This window comes from Bombina bombina, chromosome 1 (genome assembly GCF_027579735.1).
Source record: "Bombina bombina isolate aBomBom1 chromosome 1, aBomBom1.pri, whole genome shotgun sequence".
NCBI classification, from domain to species: domain Eukaryota; kingdom Metazoa; phylum Chordata; class Amphibia; order Anura; family Bombinatoridae; genus Bombina; species Bombina bombina.
This window is the reverse complement of record NC_069499.1, coordinates 891763029-891778944: the sequence shown is the minus strand read 5'-3', so window position 1 is coordinate 891778944 and position 15916 is coordinate 891763029. Positions and strand designations below refer to the sequence as shown.

The following is a 15916-nucleotide window of genomic DNA, read 5'->3' as shown; positions in this document are numbered from 1 at the left end:
GTTCTTTATTTGGGTATAACAACCATAAAAGCGACGTTTCGGACCTACATGGTCCTTAATCATGCATAGTTTAAAAACAAATGAACAGACATTAAAAAGGGTATCTGGACCAATCAGATTTGGATTCTCAATGTTAATTGATTTAATTCATACCTGTCCAGGTTTCCAAAATTCATTACCATAGTGACCTCTAGTCAAATAGTTAATGCCAGAGGATTTAATTGTACCCACATCAGCTTTGACAATGTTGTCCCTAAGATTTTTTACCCTTCTGTATGATGGCATAGGGGGTAACTTAAAAGATTCAACCTCTGGGTTGTATTTTGACAGCAAATGCCAATATTTCCTCGCTATTTTAAAGACATCATTACTCTTGTCACTATATTCCATTGAAAGCACCAATCTGTCTGCACTTTTCTCTGTTGTGCTTTGTTTTTTATCTTGTTTTTTATCTAATTTCTGAATACTCTTGTTAATAATTTCCCTTGGATAGCCTCTTTGAACAAATTTATTGCCCATAGATTTTAATCTTTCTGGCAATATCTCCTGATCCCTGACTATTCTTTTAGTACGGAGTAACGGACTCCTTGGTATAGATTTAAAGACAGTTTCAGGGTGGAAACTTTCATACCGCAACAAAGTATTTGTCTGTTGGCTTTACATACAGATCTGTGCTTAGTGTGTTACCATATTTGTATACAGTTGTATCCAAAAAATTAATCTGTTGGGTAGAGTAAGTAAGTGTAAATCTCATGCCTATCATTGAGACATTAATGTCTTCAACAAACTGTAACAGGGACTCCAAAGAGCCCCCCCCCCCCCATATGCCAAAAATATCATCAATATACCTTAGCCATAGCTTACAACAGCTGATGAATGGCTGATTACTATAGACAAATTTGTTCTCAAAGCCACTCATGAGCAAATTGGCATATCAGGGGGCTACGTTGGAGCCCATAGCTGTTCCCCGTTTTTGCATGTAATAAGTATCTTGAAAAAGGAAATAGTTACAGTACAAAACAAGTCTCAACATGTCATCCAAAAAATCAATCTGGGATAGATTATATGATCCACTGTCACTCAAAAAACTTTTTATGGTCATTAGACCTGCCTCATGGGTGATAGAGGTATACAAATTTACCACAGCTAATGAAAAAATTAGCCATGTCTCCTCTATTTCAACCCCTATGAGCTTTGTAAGAAAATCATTTGTATCTTTAATGAAAGATTTTTGCTGTTTAACAAATGGAAAAAGAACTTTATCCAAAAAAATGGAAACATTAGAAAATACAGAATCTGTGCATGCCACAATGGGGCGTCCTGGTGGATGAGAGAGATTTTTATGGACTTTGGGCAGTGTGTAAAAAATTGGTGTTATAGGATATTGATTGTACAGAAAATCATAAACTTGTTTAGAAATGATGTTATGGCCCAAAGCTCTATCTAGTATATCTTTAAGCTCTTTTTGTATTTCATTTAGGGGATTGTGATCCAATATTTCATAGACCCCCCATCTGTTAATTGTTGTAAAATTTACTGTATGTAGTAGTCAGTTTCTAACACTACTATGGCTCCGCCCTTATCAGCATTTTTTATGGTGATATTTTTGTTATTTTTCAAAGTAGATATAGCCTCCCATTCCCCTTTAGTGAGATTATGTTTTGTGTATGGATTTAGTCTAGTTTTCTTCATTAGGGTGGCAACATCTTGTTGAACAAATTTAACAAATGTTTCTACACCAGAGTTGCTTGTTGGAGGTATGTATGAGGAATTTTTATGCAAATTCAACATTCTCAAACTCAAACATTCACTCTGCATATTCTCTTCATTCATTGTGTTTGGTTCACCCACATTGACTATGTTTTTACCACCATACATTGTTTTCAACCTTAACAACCTAAAGAATTTATAAAGATCTTTGTCAATTTCAAATTCATCACAGTCTTTCACAGGGCAATATGAAAGTCCTTTCATCAAGAGACTGTGCTCGTTATCTGTTAGCTGATATTTTGAAATATTAATAACCAGATTTTCCTCAACAGATGTTGATAAATAAACATTGGATGTTAAGGGGTTAACCTCAGGCAGTTCATTGATATCCACTACATTGTCACAAGGCTCTAAAGAGTTGACATCAGGCAGTTAATTTACCCTTACTGGATTATCACAAAGCATTAGGGTGTTAACAGCAGGCAATTAATTTACTTTCACTGGTTTGGCGTGAGACGATAGGGGGTTAACAACACAATAGAAACAGGGGGAACAGCACACACGTTAAGGATAGTGCACTGTAGAGCGCTGCAGGGCCCCGAAACAGTAGTACAAAAAGGAAGGCAGGATCTCCAGCACATAAAATACTTTATTTTGCACAAACAGCGACGTTTCGGGGTCACAGCCCCTTATTCATGCTTGGTAATTAGACATAGGCCTATTCAATCTTTAAATACCTGAAATTTGGCGCCTTCTCCATTCTGACTAGGAGAAGAGCTCCCTCTACTGGCCAATGTTATGCATGCATAATATCTAAAACAAACTTGTTGCTAGACATATAGTTACACCAATCCATAGAAACAGATTTAGTTAAAAGATTCTTAAAAACATACATCACAGCTTAAATAAAATATGGGATACATGGGAAAACAAGGGAAGGGAGATGAGGGAAAAAACTCAGAGAGCACAAGAGACATTAGAAAAAACAACTCCTTGTTCCTTTATCTATATAGGGGAGACCACCCGTAAGGTGAGAGACTGTATAAGCCAACATAGGTCTAACATCAGGTGCAAAAACAGGGAGGCTCCATTGTCCAATCATTTTTTAGAAAAAGGACATAACATCAGACAACTTAGGTGGCAGGTCATTGACCACATCCCCCCCATTAGAAGAGGTATTGATAGGGAACGTTTATTAAAACAAAGAGAAATGTGGTGGGTGCATAAATTAGACAGTATGTCACCAAAAGGTCTCAATAGGGACTTTGACTTAAGTTGTTTTTTCTAATGTCTCTTGTAGTGTGCTCTGAGTTTTTTCCCTCATCTCCCTTCCCTTGTTTTCCATGTATCCTATATTTTATTTAAGCTGTGATGTATGTTTTTAAGAATCTTTTAACTAAATCTGTTTCTATGTATTGGTGTAACTATATGTCTAGCAACAAGTTTGTTTTAGATATTATATATTTAGAAATGTTGGTGCATGCATAACATTGGCCAGTAGAGGGAGCTCTTCTCCTAGTCAGAGTGGAGAAGGCGCCAAATTTCAGGTATTTAAAGATTGAATAGGCCTATGTCTAATTACCAAGCATGAATAAGGGTCTGTGACCCCGAAACGTCGCTGTCTGTGCAAAATAAAGTATTTTATGTGTGGGGGTTAACAGGCAGTTCATTTACCTCTATGATTGTTTTCTCATACCCCGGCGATATCTGGCTCCTCTCTGTGATCTCTGTGACTGCCCTTGCTGATTCCAGGAGCTCCGCGTGCTCATCCGGTACTCCCTTTGGTCGGCGGTGCTTCCGCCCTCTCCTCCGGTGTTTCCTTCTGAGCCTGAATCTAAAAAACTTTCACCGGACGATGAGCTCTCTATCTTCTCCTGTACGGCTGCTGTCTCTGCTCTCTCCTTTTTACATGGAATATATATATATATATATATATATATATATATATATATATCGACAATTAAAATTATGGGGAGGCGAAAAGTGAGTTTAAAATCCTCCACTAAATACAAAATGTAGAGAAATGTAGAGAAAACATTGAGTTTACACAATGAGTTTTTTATATATATATATATATATATATATATATATATATATATATATATATATATATATATATATATATATATATATATATATATATATATATATATATATATACACAATATGCTGAGTGTATTAGGGAGAAGGTATCAAGAAAACCACTTTATATTAATTATTATCGGGTGCAGACCCTGTAAACAAGTACATTTACAAGATTCAAAGAAGAAAAAATGGAGAGGTCACAGTAGTGTTCTCTACAAAATAGACAGGGATTTCAGCACTCCGTTTTAGTAGACAATTATTTATTTAAATATTAAATTCAATGCACACGTATGTAAGAATTAATTTAGAAATAGGTGTTCCAGGCCTCTACGCAACCAAACAACTTCTGGGTCCCCTAAACCAAAACCACACAAAATAGTTGTAAATAAATAAATTTATTTGTGCAAACAAAAAGAAAAAAATCAAAAAATCACATACAATTAAAATACGTTTTGTACATTAAATGCATAGATAAAGCTGGCCAGCTCACTCAGGTTAATATGATGCAGATAAATACCTAAACATAGGTAATTGAGTTCTTAGGCAACACCCCTACCAGTGGGTAGCCCTGTGTACCAACAGGAATCTGCTACCATGGATAATAATGGGGATCCATGCGTAATCACTCATTTAGGGCACAAATGGAAATGACAACACCTATCTCAGAGGGTAACCCAAACAAGTTAGAGAGGCTTGTTACCTTGAGATTAATAATAGGATCTATGTCAAATACTTATGTGCTAGACTGTAACAATGTAACAAAATTGTACATGCTTTACATTTTACACACTTTTCATTGAGAAAACAACACCCTGACCAAAGGGTAGCACCAATATTAAGAAAGGTTCCAGCTACCTTAGTACTAAATAGGGATCTATGTATCTCTAATGATAGATGTGTAATTACTAATTAAAAACTAAGAGAATCCTGAAGGATAGGGTTACAGAACACCGCAATGACATTGCTAATGCAAAGGAAGGCATAAATAGTAATATAGCTCTGCATTTCAAACTCTGCCATAATTGTTCTACAGATGATTTAAAAGTTATAGGTATTGAAAGATGTTCTTTACATGGCAGGGGTGGAGATATTGATAATCTACTACTTAGGAAAGAAGTGGCATGGATATTTCGATTAAAAACGTTGTCACCAAATGGCTTGAACGAAAAATTAGATTTTGCTCCTTTTCTATAAAGGTAAAAAATTATATAACTTGTACAAGAATAATATGGTGCTACTTTATCATAATGCAGGAATTTATATTGTCGTTCTCCCTAAACAAAAAATCTAAACAATCTAAAAATAGAGATTAATAATAAAAATTTCCTACTCCCATTGTTTGCCTCGCGCTGGATTGGCTTTGCTGGAAGTAATTATTATTTTTATAATCAAGTGCGAACAATGTTTTTTTGGTTCTCGCCATTATATATTTGCAAATATTGAAACGCTTAATATGTTACCATACTGTTGCTAATTTGCATGGGTAAGGTGAGAGCCAATAACTATACTGGTTACATTTGAGAAATAGAAAACACTGTTTGATTTTCACTGAATATATTTCACCAATCCAAAAAAAGGGCTGAGCTTAAATAAAGTGCTTATGGAGTGGCAAGGTATACGCCCTGAGGAAGCCCCAATGACATTCGGTCACGTGGGGGGTGAAACGGCCGTTGGCGTGTGACGTCATTTGCACAGCTGAGAACCAGCTCCTGATTGATACTCGATGCAGCACACAGCTCCTCTAACTACAGCAGCAAGCAGGCACCACACCCGGATTTTTCACCAAGCTTAAAAGGAAAAGAAGAAGGACTACAAGCGCTCAAAAGTGATTTGTAAAGTATTCATGGACTTACGAGTCTATAACGGAATGTACTGTCTGGAACATGCACTTAAGCATATACACTTGAGCTTTGAACAAAATCATAGCGGATGTGGAAAGTCCTATTAACATGGTTCTTATGTAATTTATACTGCTTGCACTATACATGTGATTGATACTATTGCTGTGATTACACATCTATCATTAGAGATACATAGATCCCTATTTAGTACTAAGGTAGCTGGAACCTTTCTTAATATTGGTGCTACCCTCTGGTCAGGGTGTTGTTTTCTCAATGAAAAGTGTGTAAAATGTAAAGCATGTGCTAGACTGTAACAATGTAACAAAATTGTACATAAGTATTTGACATAGATCCTATTATTAATCTCAAGGTAACAAGCCTCTCTAACTTGTTTGGGTTACCCTCTGAGATAGGTGTTGTCATTTCCATTTGTGCCCTAAATGAGTGATTACGCATGGATCCCCATTATTATCCATGGTAGCAGATTCCTGTTGGTACACAGGGCTACCCACTGGTAGGGGTGTTGCCTAAGAACTCAATTACCTATGTTTAGGTATTTATCTGCATCATATTAACCTGAGTGAGCTGGCCAGCTTTATCTATGCATTTAATGTACAAAACGTATTTTAAATGTATGTGATTTTTTTGATTTTTTTCTTTTTGTTTGCACAAATAAATTTATTTATTTACAACTATTTTGTGTGGTTTTGGTTTAGGGGACCCAGAAGTTGTTTGGTTGCGTAGAGGCCTGGAACACCTATTTCTAAATTAATTCTTACATACGTGTGCATTGAATTTAATATTTAAATAAATAATTGTCTACTAAAACGGAGTGCTGAAATCCCTGTCTATTTTGTAGAGAACACTACTGTGACCTCTCCATTTTTTCTTCTTTGAATCTTGTAAATGTGTATGTATGTATATGTGTATATATGTATATAATGTCATTGTAGTATGCATGCTACTCAATTATGTGCATCATGACCATTTTATATCTCTTTAATTATGGTATGTTGTTGGCGGGGGGGGGGGGAGATTGTATTTTTATTATTGATGTATTATATCCAATTAGGAATGACAAATGTGATGGAAAAGCCAATATAAAAATAGCAACAGCTAACCGGGCAGTAGCACTATGGGAAGGGGAATAGACCATTTCTTTGGGAGTTTTTTTTTATAGTTCAAAGTCAATTTTGGAGGTTTCTAGCAGAAGGTGTATTAGCTTTAGGGTATTATTTGGGTTTAAGGGTTAATATTTGTTATACATTGGTATGTGATGGTTTAGTGGTTAAAAGTGGAGGGGTGTTAACTTTGTGGAGTTTGCAATGGGGGTTGTGGCAATTTAGGGTTAATAGTGGAAGGATGTTTAGCATGGGGAGTTTAGGAATTAGGAGTTGTCTGTTTAGCCATTAATAGTGCCATGGCTTAGTGGTTAAGGAAATTGTTTATTTTGTTCAACTTTTTTTGTCCCTTCGCTGGATAATTTGCTACCTCGGTGAATACAATAATACAACGGAATTATCACAAGGCACAAAAAATTAAACCAATACATGTAATTTGGGAGGACTATGGATTTAGCGCTAGTGGTATTAGAGCTCTATACCGCCTGCATTTTTTGTGCTCTGCTTTTGATCTGGTTTCAGATTATCATGGCAGGCCAGGAGCAGCTGCCGGTAACCGCTATATTGTGAGTTCCATCAGGGCTTTACCTGTTTAACTCCTTTGAAACCTATTACTAAACTGTGCACTGTGTATAGCTTGCTAGGTCTAGTGACTCATCTTTGTCCCAGTGCCTTTACACATGTTTCTGTCTTTTCCACCAGGTGTATATTGCTCCAGCAGCTGCCATATTCCACACACCCAACCCTCATGAGGACTCCAGGGCAATGCTGAACAACATGCGAGTTTATGGCACAATCTTCCTCACCTTGATGGCAGTTGTGGTGTTTGTGGGCGTGAAATACGTGAACAAGTTTGCCTCACTTTTCCTGGCTTGTGTCGTCATTTCTATCCTATCCATCTATGCTGGGGGCATCAAATCCATCTTTGAGCCCCCTGCATTTCCGTAAGTAGCAAGTATGGGTAACACCCACAGTGTGATGAAGCTTATTATAGAATTCATGTCCTGTTGTCATTAGTTCTGTATAACATCTGAAAAAGAAATGTACTGGAGTTGATTGGAGCTGATGAGTTTGAGATATCTATGAAAAATTAAAGGGATATGAAACCCAAAAATGTCTTTGGTGGTTCAGACAGAGTATTCAATTGCAAAGTTTCCAGTTTGCTTCTATTATCAAATTTGCTTAGTTCCCATGGTATTCTATGTTGAAGAGATACCTAGGTCACTTTGTGGCAGGAAATAGTGCTGCTATCTCGTGCTCTTGCAAATGGATACCATTCTTGCAAAACTGCTGCCATATAGTGCTCTTATGCTTACATTCCTGATTTTCAACAAAGGATACCAAGATAACAAATACTGTTTGATAATATAAGTACATTAAAATGTTGTTTTAAATTGAATGCTATATCTGAATCATGAAATATAAAACATGGGTTTCATGTCCCTTTAATAGACTGGACTGCAAATCTATTTTTCAATATACACAAGCATGAAATAGCTGCAGATTAGTATTTTACTTCATTCAAGAGTGAATTTTAGAATCCAAATAGGGATGGGAAAAAGCATATACTTAATGAATCAGGTGCACTGAAAACTGTTTCATACAATAATTGTAATCTATATACAGTAACGCTCCCTAATTAAAATGATCTTTAATCAAACATAAATGATTTATCCTGCCTATTATTTAATAAACATGATGGCATCTGTGAATTTTCTCTCCTATGGTGTCAACTATTACTAAAATAAACACTTCCATTCAATGAAAAATCCCCAGACTCTCTCGATCTCTCAGTGACAAAAATAAAATATTGTATTGAAACGTCTAAAGTTAAGATTAGAAAACTGACACAGCGTTAAACAATAAGCATCAATATAAATATATATATATATATATATATATATTATATACATTTGTAAGTTGCCTTTACCTGTTGCCTTGATTTGGGACTGCATAGATGAAATATTACTAAAATAAACACAAACAAAATTCTTTCATTGCCACCTAGTGGACAAATGATAAAATTACAACACACTTGTTAACAATTTCAGCCTCTTTTACACTTGTGTGTGTTACCCACATAACTCATGTTTTGTTTTTTGTTTGTTTGTTTGTTTGTTTGTTTTTTTCTTTAGTTCTGTTTTCTGCACTCCAGATTTGCCCCTTTCTGGAAAATAACTTACATTTTTAGAAATATCCAAATAATGCCAAAGAGAAACCATACTTAGTACAAAATAAATATCCAAAATCATGGTCAACAATAGAATGGACAAAACATAGATCTACATTTTTAACATTTATTAAAAATGATTGATTTGAAATTAGAATGTTTTTTGTCACTTTGCAACATCTTGCATTTTAGTCAAATTATTGATATCTACCAATTAAATATATGTATTTAAGACTATGCTAAATTCGGATTTCACTGAAGGGTTACTTAATTTATTTTGACAATTTTATACATATTCAACCCATATGTTTGTCCAAACTCATTTAGCATAGTAAAAAAAAAATATATATAGTAAAAAAAAAAAAAATAAAAAAAAAAATACCAAGGCTATAAAATTTTCTTTCATGATTTGGTTAGAACATACAATTTTAAAGTTAAGTTTTAAGTTTCCAATGTACTTCTATTAGTATGTTGCTATAGTAATGGGGATGATAAGCGCTTCTTTAGCATCACTAGACCTCCACTAAATAGGACCAATGCAGTGAGAGATTTGTATGTGTTATACTGGTGAGACATAAGACCACACATTTGTAATAGAATTGCCTGTTTCACATAAGAAGTTTCTAATATTTATTTTAATATTGTGGGGAAAACTAGAGTGGGCACCTAATCTCCCTAGATTTTGTTCAAGCTTGTTCCTACTGCAGGTGATGGTGTGTATGTGTCTGGGGGGGGTCGATTTGTGGGTTAAACCATGGTGATGTAGGGGGGTTCATTAGATTAGGGTAGCGATGGTGGATGTTTTGGGTTCTGAGTACCGAAACATCTCCAGTAAACTAACTTACCTATCTTATAGTACTTCTATTGAAGTGGCAGGGGTCGCATTGTTGGACCATGTCAGCCATTACGATTTAATACAGTGGCTTTCTGTATAAGTTAGCAATACTTTGGGTACGAGGTTTGGTCAAATATTTGGCTTTATGTGTTCAGGTTGGGTTAGTTATTGCTGTAGTGAGCAGAGTCCGTACATAATGAACACTTAAACAGTTACAGATATAATGGCCTTTTCACAAGCTTCTTATGGTTGGCTACCAACTGAAACTAGCTGCTAGTATTTAGTGGCGCACCTATAGCTCACTATCACTAAGTAGAGATCCCAGTGTCATCAATATACTATGAAAAATCTGCTTTCCTATGATGCCCAGACTTTGTCATAGCATCGCCACTGTAGCTCATTACATAAAATCTGGCCCTAGGTTTATTGTAAGTGTGAAGAGAGAGGATGGCAGAGGAAAACCATGTTAAAAATTAATTGATACCCAGTGCATTTATATATTTGTTAGCATTTCACTATCCCCACGTGGGAATTTGGGTAACTAGACCACAAAATGAATGTCATGCAAAAGTTATATATTATGTCCCATGCAAATATAAAATGTTTCTTTCGTATTAATATAGCGTGTCTCTATGTGTTGTTAAATTATCAAACTGAGGGCCAAATCCTATGCAGGCCATAATGGCATTTTAGTGGGATTGCAACTGGGTGGGATTGTGTAAGGGGGTATTTAGCAATAAGGGGGTTAAAAGAGGGTTTAGATTATAGGAGTATGTTTGCATCATTTAGGATGGATGTAGATTAAAAGGGAATTTGACGCTAAACTACAATAGAATGGTAACTACTTATCATGATATTATTTTCCTTGTGTGCCTGCAGCTCTTCTCAAAGCTGTTATCTTATTTTAACCCTTTACAAGTTCTGGCTAGTGAAATTCTGCATCGTTGCATTGGGCCCCCTCCAATCTGGAAGCTTAAAGGGACAGTTTACTCAAAAAGGGTTCTCCCTTTTAATTTGTTCCCAATGATAAAGTTTACCTGCTAGAGTATAATAAATTGTTTACAAGTATTTCCATTACCCTTATATTAGCATTTGAAATAGTTGATTTAGCCTGTGGTATCCCCACCTATTCTGAAAGTTTTTAGCCTTGAGGCCAAGCTGTGTTAACACAGCCAGTAGAAGAAATTATACTCCCAGTGGGTTATAGAAGAAATAAGGTAATAACATTTTAATTTTGCATTGTTCTCTCCAAGTATTGGTGATTGTTTTGTGGACAGATATAAGATAAAGAAGCATGTATATGTACACAATGTGATAAAGTAATGAGATCTGATTATACCTACAAGCTCAACCCATTTTATTAGGTTGAGGCTTCAAAACACAAAATCGGCTAATTCATATACACAGATAAGCCTTAAAAAAGCAAATCTCATACATTTTATACTATGCAGCTGGTAAAAAAAACATATTTACAGTATACTGTCCCTTTAAGTATACCTGCACATTATGACAGTGGTGCATATTTATCGATCAGTGTTGTTGTCGTCTCCTTGACAAGCCGTGTTGTGCACTTCAGTTTGCCATGCACACTGAAGTGCACATACAGAGGGGGAACTGTATTTTTTGCAGTGGCTGTATTTCTCCATATTATCCCTGAGGGATTTTTATATTGGTAATGTAACTTTAAAACTATGGGGAAAAAACTGTAAAAATGGAAAGCTACCACTTGCTATTGTACAAGATATTAAAGCCAGATGCAAGGTACAGCTGTCAAAAATCCACCAACATCCTTTATCCGTGAAAGTGCGCTGTTTCTGCTTCTGTCACAGTTTGCAACAATGCGTGCACACCAAGGTAACTGTGCTTAGTATAAAAATGCAGAGCTTTACAAACTGCTTCTGAAATGGGTTAAAATGAGCGAAAGATTTTAAAGAACATGCTATTGGTTTTACTCCTGTACCTGCAGCTCTAAGTAGTAACCAAGCTACTGTAGTTGGGCCCAGCAGTTTAATGTCCCTTTAATAGGATGGATCTACCAATGGAAGCCATTGTATAGGCATTTATTAAGAGTACCCAGTGGTGGTGGGGGGGGGGGGGGGATTTGTATGGGGCTTTTACTTTATAAGTGTATATCTTGTCCAAGCTATCCAATACTAACCAAGTGAGATTCCCTCCCCAGAGGGGGCATGGACAGTAGCAATTCCCCTTTTACCTATATAACCCTTTACCTGAGCTCCCATCCTCATATATAGTCCTATTCATCATAGGATGGTCAAAGCTAGGTCCCTCTCAAGGGTCTTACCTGATAAGTTACGGGGGGAGGCTGGCTGGCTTTTTATCCCTCCGGGCTGCTTACACATTCCCTGCTGACCAAAGTTATCCTTGGTGTTAGGAGGCTGTGCTATTCCATTGGGCGCCACCATCTTGGTTTCCGGAAGTGACCGTATTTTCTCACCTGTTGTCCAAGATAATTGGAAATTTAAATAATAAAAACATACATTTCTATATATTGTCCTATAACCTAGACAATGCTTACCAGGTTCTCCACGCTTTCTTGTCTCTGTGTTACTATGTTGTCCAGAACTAGGAATGAGGATGGGGAGCTAGGTAAAAGGGGTATGGTTATTTCTGGCCATATTGATGGCAGGCCTTGGCACTACAGATGTTACAGAACTACATTTCCCATGATGCTTAGGCACTCTGAAGTCCAGTCAAGCATCATGGGAAATGTAGTGGGGAGTGATCAGGGTTAGCCCTTAAAGGGGAATAAAACCCAATTTTTTTCTTTCATTATTTATAAAGAGCATGCAATTTTAAACAACTTTCTAATTTGCTTAATTCTCTTGATATTCTTTGCGGGAAAGCATACCTAGATATGCTCAGTAGCTGCTGATTGGTAGATGCACATAGATGCCTCGTGTGATTGGCTCACCCATGTGCATTGCTATTTCTTCAACAAAGGATATCTAAAGAATGAAGCAAATTAGATAATAAAGTAATTTGAAATGTTATTTTAAATTTTATTCTCTTCCTAAATCATGAAAGAAAATGTTTGGGTTTAGTGTCCCTTTAAGTTTAATAGTAATGGGGCATTTATGGTTAATTACAATGATTGAAGGGTTTTAATATTGAGCATAATTTTTAGTTATCTGCATTGCATTTTAGACAGATGCAGGAGATAATTGATGTCAGCTGTCAAAGGGATAGAAAGATCAAAACTGATATGTACATGGGAGTATTTATAAAAGCATTTTGCAATATACTTCCATTAGCAAATCTGCTTCTAGTAAAATTTACTTTTTTCTGTGGCATACGCGCATATGCTGGATCCCATGCACCGGTATTCAAACACCATGGACTGTTCATGTGTATTGCTTCTGTGAAAACATTATTTGTGTCATACAAGCCACTGCAGAAGTGTAATGTTTGAATACTGTTGCACAGACCCTTACAGCATATGTGAGTATGCCCCTGAAAAACAGTAATAACTTCTACTTGAAGCATTTTTGCTAATTGAAGTTTATTGCAAACATGCTTCTATTTCAAATTAAAATGCACCCATGCACATTTTAATTATATCTGTCATCCCTTTAAGTATTACTATGAAATAGGGATTTGTGGCCATTCTTATCAGACACATATGACTGGTGAAGGATACTATTTCATATGTATTCTATATGAAAGTTATCATTATACTTTACAAGCTACAATATTATGCAGCTCAAATTTAATTTCTTTGTAGTAGCTATTAATATTGCCAAGGTTGTCACTATGCTACTGTTACTGAGAATACAGGCAAACACTTCTAGCCCATAGATTTTAAAATGTGTTTAGTATTGATTCATATAATTTTAATTTTATTTTCAGCCACTAGATGACAGTCATAACATTGAGAGAAATGTTTAATATGTGTCCAAAGGGTGGCAAAGGAAGACTTTATATAGTTTGTAAAAATTAATTTCCATGGTTCAAATACAATGTGTAATTAAAAAAAATAAATGTTTTTATCTTTACTTCTGTTGTCAAGCTCAGATCAACTCTGGATTTTTTTTTTTTTTTTATTTGCAAATGACGCCCATGGCAAAACAGGATTTGTTTATTGATAAAGATATGTATCCCAGTAAAAAAAATAACATACAGTTATAAAATCAAAAGGCATTATTCACTTGGGGTCTAAACACTCAAAAGTGCACAGATGTATCTATTACCAGTCCCTTATTTGCCAAACAAGTATGTTTTAAGGAAAATATGAACAGGGTGTTCACCCAGGTCTGCTGCCTCTCAATGCCCGTAATTAGTCCTGCTCCTCTCTGTGATGTGCCACCCTTCAGACAAACGTTTCACTGTATAATCGCAACTTTTTCAAGGAGATCGATCCTGTCTTGTCCTCAGTCTTTTATGTGTGTGTGTATGTATGTATATATGTATGTATATGTGTGTATATATATATATATATATAATGTGTGTGTATGTGTGTATATATATATATAATGTGTGTGTGTATATGTTAAAGCCCATTCACAAAGGCTCGATCCTGTTTGAAATCCTGGTTATGCAGACGTCTGTGAATTGGAAACAAACATTTACTGAAAGTTATTGCTACACACCATTGCTACATCCCATTATCTATATAGGATATCACATATTGAATACATATGCATATGGAAGTGAATCTATACATATGTAAATGTGTGCCCTGGCCACTGCACACTATACAATAGCAATGAATGAATCTAGACCATATATGCAAATAATCCTCTAAAATGTGTTGTTTATGGCCATTTCAGATTGCCTTTCACATGTGCAACATAATAGAACTATTCAAAAATGTCTTGGAATACTTACAAAAATGTAAAAAAGACCAGTATGGGGCTTTATCTTTAAGGGACATGAAACGCAAGCAATAATCTTTTGTGATTCAGATAGAGCATATTATTTTAAGTAACTTTCTAATTAACTTCTATTATCTAATTTCCTTCTCTTTGTATCCTTTGTTGAAAAGCACGCCTAGGTAGACTCAGGAGCTGGAAGCTAGCTGCTAATTGGTGGATGTACATATATACCTCTTTATCAATGGATTACAAATGTGCTCAGCCAGCTCCCACTAATGCATTGCTGCTCCTTCAATGAAGGATACCAAGAGAATGGAGCAAAATTGATAAAAGTAAATTGGAAAGGTGTCTAAAATTGAATAGCTGAATAATATAAGAAAAACATAAGTTTCATGTCCCTTTCACCTTTAGAAAAGTATTGAGAAAATTGTTTGATCGCTTCATGTTAAAAATATGGCTTTTTCTTTTCTAAAATATGGTCTACGGCATCATCAGTTACTGTTAGGGGCATCACTCGTGGCCAGAAAGAGGAGGCAAAGAGCACCAAAGACAAACTGTTAAATATCACTTCCCTTCCCACAACCCCCTGTCATTCTCTTTGCCTTCGGTGCAAAGAGGAGGTGAAGTTTTTGGTGTCTGAAGAAAATTGAATTTCTCTACTTCAAGCAAGATTTTAACTAGTTGAAAGCCGGAGTAGGTTTACTCTGATCTTTCCTTCTCAAATCTGGGTATAGCTGTACTCCATGTCAGTCTCTTCTCTAGGGCAGTGGTGGCTTTAAAGCAGTTAGGAACTTGTAAGGTGGGCCTTGCTGCATTTTCCTAACACTCTGCTGCCCTAGTATAAGACGACAGAGTCGGTTTACTCGGTTCTTTATTTTTCTACAGGTCTCTGTGAGGAGTGGCTTGCTCTCATGCCGTACAAGCTGTCCTCCTGCTGGACGGCTAAATGCAGGTAAGTGCCTTTCTGTCTTCTAGAGTGGAGATGTGGCACTTTATCAGATTCTGCAAATCTTTGGGACATAGTATATCCTTAGTAAGGATATCTTTAAGCTGAATTTTTATTTTAATTTTTTTTATGTTTTTACATAAAACATTTTTTAACATTTTTTTTTTTACAAAGGTTAGGCAGTTACCTTTCCAACGGTGGGTCTTGGGGGTCTGTAGCTGCTTAGATGCCTGAGATACAGGCTTCTAAGCAGCATGCCCCCTTTCCCTATATTTTACATTGTCCATTTTAAATAAAGTTGCGCAGTGGCGTCATCACGTCATTGCGTGTGACATCACCGCACAAAATGTGAAGCCCCGGCGATGCCTGTCACTAT

The 15916-nt window shown here is 36.0% G+C and overlaps 1 protein-coding gene across 2 annotated transcripts in view; it reads left to right on the top strand.

Annotated features, from left to right (window-relative positions):
• Positions 1-15916, top strand: part of LOC128646112 (solute carrier family 12 member 4) — a 270698-nt gene that overhangs the window by 157912 nt on the left and 96870 nt on the right. For both annotated transcript variants that reach the window (XM_053699564.1, XM_053699565.1), the window contains exon 7: positions 7460-7701. In XM_053699564.1, coding sequence (XP_053555539.1) covers positions 7460-7701 — 242 coding nt within the window. The remainder of the gene's footprint in view (positions 1-7459; positions 7702-15916) is intronic.